This window comes from Silurus aristotelis (genome assembly GCF_946808225.1).
Source record: "Silurus aristotelis genome assembly, chromosome: 19".
Classification (NCBI taxonomy): domain Eukaryota; kingdom Metazoa; phylum Chordata; class Actinopteri; order Siluriformes; family Siluridae; genus Silurus; species Silurus aristotelis.
Window position 1 is genome coordinate 20,761,687 of NC_139592.1, and position 7,500 is coordinate 20,769,186.

At 34.7% G+C, this 7,500-nt stretch overlaps 1 protein-coding gene across 1 annotated transcript in view; it reads left to right on the plus strand.

The window, feature by feature from the left end:
- The window catches only part of hoxc9a (homeobox C9a), a 7,603-nt gene extending 346 nt beyond the window's left edge, over positions 1-7,257 (plus strand). The window contains exons 1-2 of the mRNA XM_083569503.1: positions 1-4,966; positions 5,931-7,257. The exon at positions 1-4,966 is cut by the window's left edge and continues 346 nt beyond it. Coding sequence (XP_083425629.1) covers positions 4,429-4,966; positions 5,931-6,172 — 780 coding nt within the window. The 5' untranslated portion in view covers positions 1-4,428 and the 3' untranslated portion in view covers positions 6,173-7,257. The remainder of the gene's footprint in view (positions 4,967-5,930) is intronic.
- Positions 7,258-7,500: the final 243 nt, after the last annotated feature.

Here is a 7,500-nt window from a genome sequence, read left to right on the forward strand (position 1 = left end):
ATTTTTCCCTTATACGTAACATTTTCAATTGTCTATCTTGTTATAAAATGAAGGCAAATATAGCATGAATACATCAATGGTTAGTAGATTGGTCTTTCGTGTTCACACGCTTATAACGCGCGTCAAGCTTCTATGTAACTCACTGAAGATATAACCATATAAGTTATCCATTTAAAACTCACGCTAATCATAAAGACTTGTAATTGAAAATAAATAAATAAATAAATAAATAATAGATTTGATATATAAAACGCGATAGGCCTTGTTATTAAAAAAAATCGGAGCATGAATAACAAGACAAATTTCAGGCCAAAGATTTACCATACAAATATTATACAAATACAACGCACCATTTTTTTTTAAAGATTTTTAAGTGTGTTAGGATACGAACTGGCTTGTTTTCAACCTCGGGAATGTCGATATGGGTTTCGCCATCTTTGCTTGTTTTGTTAACCCCCCTCCTCTGACTTCAGCTGTTTTGCGCCGGGAGGAGACAGTCTGGAATCCAAAGTCATTTTCATTCAGTTGGGTGAATGGGGAAGTCCTTTGGAATGCGTCACCAACAAAGAGTTTACAGCATACAAAATTACCCCCACAGGACATTACTGCCTAGAATACATGGATATAGTGGCAATTTCCTTCCAATATCCTACAGCCAAACTTATAAGTGCTTGTAAAAAATCAGTGCAAAACCTCATACGTTAGGTTTTTTTTTTTATGAAAATTCACTAGTGTGCTAATAATTAATACAGTAGCCTGACTTAATGAAACATGAAAATATAGTATGGTACATCAGATATAATTTACCCACTCCAGCAAAGATCCAGGATACAGTTAACTAATAGATAACTTAGGTAATAAATAAATAAATCTTAAAACAAAAAAAAAAAAGCTTATCTAAATCAATATTAAAACCAGTTTACTAATGTGAATTTAGTGTTTTTGTGTGAATGTGAATTGCATCGTAGGATTATCATCAAAGATTAAAGAAAATAGTTTACGTTACATTAAATATAGCAGACTAGACCAACACATAACCAAAATATCAAAATATTCAAAATAAAGACTTAACAATCATTCAGTTGTTCATTTAATCAGCATTGGGAATGTCTGTAATATATAGTTTATTAATAGAGCATTTGTATTTTAGTTAGAGTTGTCATTTTCCTTCCTTTTTTGTTGAAAAATATCTTTCTAAGTTGAACATAAAAATCTGCATGCTTTCTCAGGAATGTTGCACAGGAGTCTATTTGGTCTCACTGCAAATAAAATCAAACCAATATGCCTATTCCACACATTAATTTTTTTTTCTGTGATTAATGCTAATGTTAATTTGACCATGTTCAGCATCATACCATAGGCAGATGCGTGTCTGATGAGCTCTCAGATTATTAGCATATAGTATGTGTCATATAATGTTTTAGTAATATGCACAGTCCTTTTTCTACTTACTTGACATGATGCCCTTCCATATAATTAAGCTAATATTACACACTTGTAATGGTAGAGCATGGAAGTACTCTGTAGGTTTTTGGGGTAGGGGATTTTTAATGTGTTCTTCTGATTAGATTATACAAGCTAGGCAGAATGCTACAACCAGTTACTGTGTAATGCTACCATGAAATAGAACAATCGTCTATTTTTATACGATGCATGTTAAATCAGCATGTGTATCATGTTGATTATTTCACTGTTTAGACCATGTGAATGATTTCACTAATAGACAAGATGATATCAGGTAAATGTTTGGAGAAAAGTTATTGATTTTACTGACAGCCTATAGTTAGCTAAACCTATGTGAGGGGAATATACTCATCTCTTCTCTGTTCACATTTCCATTTATATTTTTAAACTGTTAACATGATCATTTAAAATGAAACAAAAAATATTATATGGTTTGTCCAAAGTTTTATTATCTCAAGAAATTCTTATTTAAAAAAAAACAGACCAGTTAATTTAAAAACTATCAATGTGACGTTTTATATATACTTTAGACAATATCATTTACATTGCAGACTCGTTTTACAGGGAAAAAAAAAAAAACAGTAAACATTGTTCCCAGGTGTAACTATATTTCCCGCTTCAGGGCCTTAAACTGAAACATTGACAGGGTCAGAATGTTACTGATGTGTTTTGCACAAGCAATCAAACAATCAAAGTAAGTATTCGACATACACCAATTTTTTTCAATGATTCTGTTCAATGAATATAAACTACAACAATAGGCACTGAGCGTAGAAGTTGCATATTTGAAAGAATATCGAAAAATAGCCAACTGAGATTAGCACCGTGAAATTGATTGTAATTTCATTCCATTTTCTAATTGATTTGAGTCATACAAAAATAGCAACAGACATTTTCTTCATTATTTAATTTTTTTCTTTAATTCACATTAAAAGACCAACTTTTAATAATCATTTATTTGAGTATAAACACTGAAAAAATACCTGCTCAAATATTTGCACTTTATTTTTAAATTGAATTCAAAAATAATGACAGTAAACACGTACATAATAATATACACAATGGTTTAAACCTGCATGAACTAACAGAAACGGGTGGTTATAATTATTACAATTTAAGATACCTTTAGCAAAGCCATAGCTTGCTTTCTAGAATGCTTTTTGGAGCAATATGTGCACAATGTTGGTCAAGGCAAATGCATACAAACACACCCAGTACCAACGTTTTTCAGTAATGTTTACGATAGAAACCTTTCAGCTTTACAGCGACTACAATGACTCTCCAAATGTGCTCCTGATGAAAGGAAATATTCATTTTTATACTACCCTGGTGTTACAGTACAAACGTTTACTCTTCAGGGCAAAAAGACTATCGGTGAGGCCAGAGACCTCAATTGACGTTATAATCTCTCATTGCATTTATTAACTACAATAAGAAAAAGTAACCTTGGTGAAATGCTCGAAATATTCTTTCGACTTGAGACTAATGCACACATACGCAAGTAAATGCTGGTATTACAGTCAAATGTAAAACACTAGATTATCTGTACATCAACATTTCGCTTTAAAAAAATTTTTTATAAATAAAACATACATTTGAAATAGATGTTCATTTAATAACCGCACTGACGATTGTTATAATTCCACGCGTTTATTGTAGTATTGTTATTATTATTATTTTTTTATTATTACCGCGTCTGCAAAAATGTGAAATATTCACATTTCCAGGTACAACTCGGAGATTCGCCAGTATGGGGCACACCCACCCTAAACTGTTGTTATAAACAGTGTGCGTAAATATTTTCTTTCCAGAATGTGTAATGTGTATATTGTATTTACATATACTTTTAAAAGGTGCATTAATTCAAATCCATATTATCTTTAAAATAAGCCGAATGTTCAACTATTTTTGATATAAAATACTTGTTTGAATTGGTTGAAAAAAACGAATGTGTCCTTCATTAGAAAAAAATATATATTTTTTTATATTTGACCATTTTCCGTTGTATGTAATTTCATCAGAAAACTTATTTGAAGTTAAATAGCTAAATGCATATGCAAGTATTGCACGAGCGCTCAAGCGTTTTAGTGTAAAAGACACGCTATTAACTTTCGACCCTCCATTTTGGCTTGGTGATTATTAGTTTTAGGTTATAACTACAAGAAACTTTTTTTTTATTAACGACATGTTTATGAACAATCAGATTTTTGCTCATAAAAATTTATTGTGGGACATGAAAGCGTGCACCTCCACTTGCCGAATCTAATCTGTTAGGTGGTCCAAGTGTCCAAGCTCCATTTTCGACCTCCTATTTTTGAAACTCTGATCAACGATGCCCCAGATTGGGTCTTTTTAAACCAAGTAAAGTTTGAATAAGAAACATTGAGCCAAGAGCTAAAGAACAAATAATACAATTTTATTCGTGTTCCATCAAAGTCTTCCCCTTACAGCAATTCCTTACAAAATGTAAACTAATAAAACCATCAACGACTTAATGATGGATTGTTAATTATAATCACAATGCGTAAAGGATGTGCAAAACCTATATACTGCAAAGCAAAAAGGCTACATGCTCGACCAATGAATTACAGAAAGAAATAGTGTCCTTGGAAAATTCAAAGACTTTTTTTTTCAAAGCTAAATGCAGAAAATTGTCTGCTAAATAAATGCAATAGCGACCACTAGTACACAGCTATCAGCTTTTACAAAATGAAACATCAGAATTAAGCAGTCTACTGCAGTCCTGGAGTGAATTGCTCCTGCAAGACAACCCGCGCATTGATCTGCTGTGCACTTTTTTTCCAGGGGGTAAATGTAATCACGTGTTTCATAGCCGTCCAATCGCAGCTGGGGAAGCTTTCAGAAATAATTACCTTGCTTGATTGTTCTATGGGCAGATAAAAAAAAGTACACATGCACTCCATATAATAATCGGATGCATGTAAAAGAGACGGTAACAGCGCCATGTCGACTTCGGGTCCCATAAGTAATTATTATGTGGATTCCTTGATCAGCCATGAGAGCGAGGATGTTCTGGCGTCTCGTTTTACGGCTACTGCTCCGATGTCCTCCGGCTCACGCCCGACGCCTCTCGTGCCGGAGTGCGTGGATTATCCGTCGTGCAGCTTTGCCCCGAAACCAGCAGTATTTACTACCTCTTGGGCCCCTGGTCATACACAGTCGTCGGTAGTTTACCACCCGTACACACACCAACCTCATTTAGGAACGGACTCGAGGTATGTCCGCTCGTGGCTAGAGCCTATTCCTGGTACCGTGTCCTTTTCAGGCTATGCAGCTAATAGCAGGCACTATGGGCTAAAGCCTGAAGCCTTTCAGGATCCCCGAACTACAGACTGTTTAGCTTCAAACGGACGCACCTTTTCGGATTACGTCTACTGTTCGGCTGTCGACATCAAGGACAAGCAGCAGAATGCATCTTCCCCCGAGTCTGAGATCGTTTCTTCCGGAAAGCACAAAGAGGAGAAACCCGAACTGGACCCAAGTAAGTTAAAAGCCATTCTTGTTTACAGCTGCATTTTGAGACGCCTTCGGGTTTATTGCGTTCGCCCAGTGGTTGGTTGTGTCGTCCGTCGTAAAACCAAGTTCTAAAGCCTTTCATCTGGTTCTGCCGTTTTCGGCTGGCTCAAGTCTGCTTTTGGGGCTGTCTAATGAATACCAACGCCGTAAAACGGGGAGCGGGTTATAAAACGGTCTCCTCGTTGGAGAGGTCTAGAGAAATTGGATTCTGAGCGAACACTGAATCTTAGTAAAAAAAAAATATATAATGTTTAATTAGACAACTGCGAGTTTAGATATGGGTTTATTATAAGTATATGTGTATCTAGTGAGTAGCAGTGTTAACAGAGGTAGAACGGGTTATAGTACGCAGAGAATAAATTGGGTTTAACCACCCTGAAAATAATAGTTATTAGTGTTACGATTAGATTAGTGTTCTCTGTATAAATTGGACAGAAGTATCACGTTTGAAACAATATTGAAAGATGAGCTTGTATAAAAGAACACTGCAAAAAAAAAAAAACCACCACCAAGAACAAGAGATTTTTCTCTGGTTATGAAAAGAGGATCATTTCCACAGAAAGAACCCCATAAGAACTTCACGAGAAAACAAATGGAATGTAAAAGAGTCCATTAAGTGCAAAGTAGGACGTTTTCACTACAGACTTGAGCCACAAGGGGTATTGGGGTTTTTATGGTCCTATAAACCGAATAGATCTATTCAAAACTTTACGACGGCAATTCTCACAGCGAGTAAGCAGTTGCAAAGCTGCAGACAGGCGTTTGGTGCTTTAGAATGTAAATATTTTTTTTAGGGGTATCATGGTTTATTATTTAAAGTGAAAATGTAAAGTTAACAGTGATTATAATTTTCTAATACAGATTGAATGATGTGAGTCGGTTATACATGACGTTTGTCTGATTGTTGCCATTTATACATTGTTTTGCAGACAATCCTGTGGCCAACTGGATCCACGCGCGCTCCACAAGAAAAAAGCGATGCCCTTATACAAAATACCAAACACTTGAACTCGAAAAGGAATTTTTATTCAATATGTATCTTACAAGAGACCGGAGATATGAGGTGGCCCGAGTGCTGAACCTAACGGAACGACAGGTCAAAATCTGGTTTCAAAATCGGCGAATGAAGATGAAGAAAATGAACAAGGAAAAGAACGACAGCAAAGAATAAATGTGTCCACTTTGACTGAATACAGACTGAATGAAAGTTTCTCTTTTTGTTTTAAGTCTTAACAATGATTTCTTCCCTTGCAAACAGGACCAGACCAAGACACAATAGTAGTGTTCTTAATGCGGTGTAATTATGATTTATTGTGACTGCAGTTTCACCAACCTTTGTTTTTATTAACACTATAAATAATTGCACAACTCAGACTATTTGGATTTAGATTATCTTTTATTATTTTACATTCTTAAAGAATTGCCCCCCCCCCCCCCGCGTAGAAGCAAGCCAATACTTGAACTCCTCAACTTCTAATTTTCGTAATTTATAATTTTTATCTGAATGTTTCTCCGATGTGTTTTAGCTATTTGTTAAAAGTTGTAGAAATTTGCTATTTTGTAACATGAGTAACATAGTTGAAAACGTGCGTCGATGTGATCTTGCTGTTTTGTTGTAATAGTGCATTTCGATTTTTATTTTTCATAAAATTGGCAAAAAAAAAAAATCCATATGTATTGTAGATGCTTAAATATACTCTACTACCATCTTATCACCGTATTTGTCTTATTTTCTGACTGTCACTGCATTTAAAACAAACACATTTCACACTCATTAGGAACTGGTTGCAGTGTCGCTTGAAGACAGATTTTGGCCTCCACGTAGCGATGTCCTCATCTGGAAAGAATCGAGGTTGGGCTCAATGGGAAAGTCATGCACGATGACATGGCTACACTGAAAAGCGCTAATCAACGAACGTGTCAAAAGTTGCCCTTAAACATGAGCCTACAATATAACAAACCCACCGGAATGCGATGTGGTACCTGCCCATGCCATGAAATAGCAATATGTTATAGGATATGCCTTAAAACACACGATGCCACTACGCGGCGTAATTATTTGTTTAAGGCCTTCTTAAGCAAAGCTTTTTTTTCTGAGCAGGAAGTTGAGTTTGGTGGATGCACAAGAACTGCTGTGTTTCAGAAGTTTTCCATTCGTTTAGAATTTGAACGTTAAAAGTCGATGTACCTACTAGGAGAAAGAAGAACAACAAGAACATCACTTACATGACATCATCATAACAAACAATAATAACAACAGCAACAAACGCAACTACAATATAATCATAATAAACAACAATAATAATATTAATCACGTGCTTATAAAATGTGTTCCTATATTTTTACACAATATCTAAGCAAATGTTGTTTTATACAAAATAAAATATTTTACACAAAATCAAAGAAAAAACTGGATCAAATATTAATGTTACCGGGAAACATTTTTTTTTTAATTTTTTTATTTTTTTTTATCTTTTTTTAGTATATTTCTCATTATTA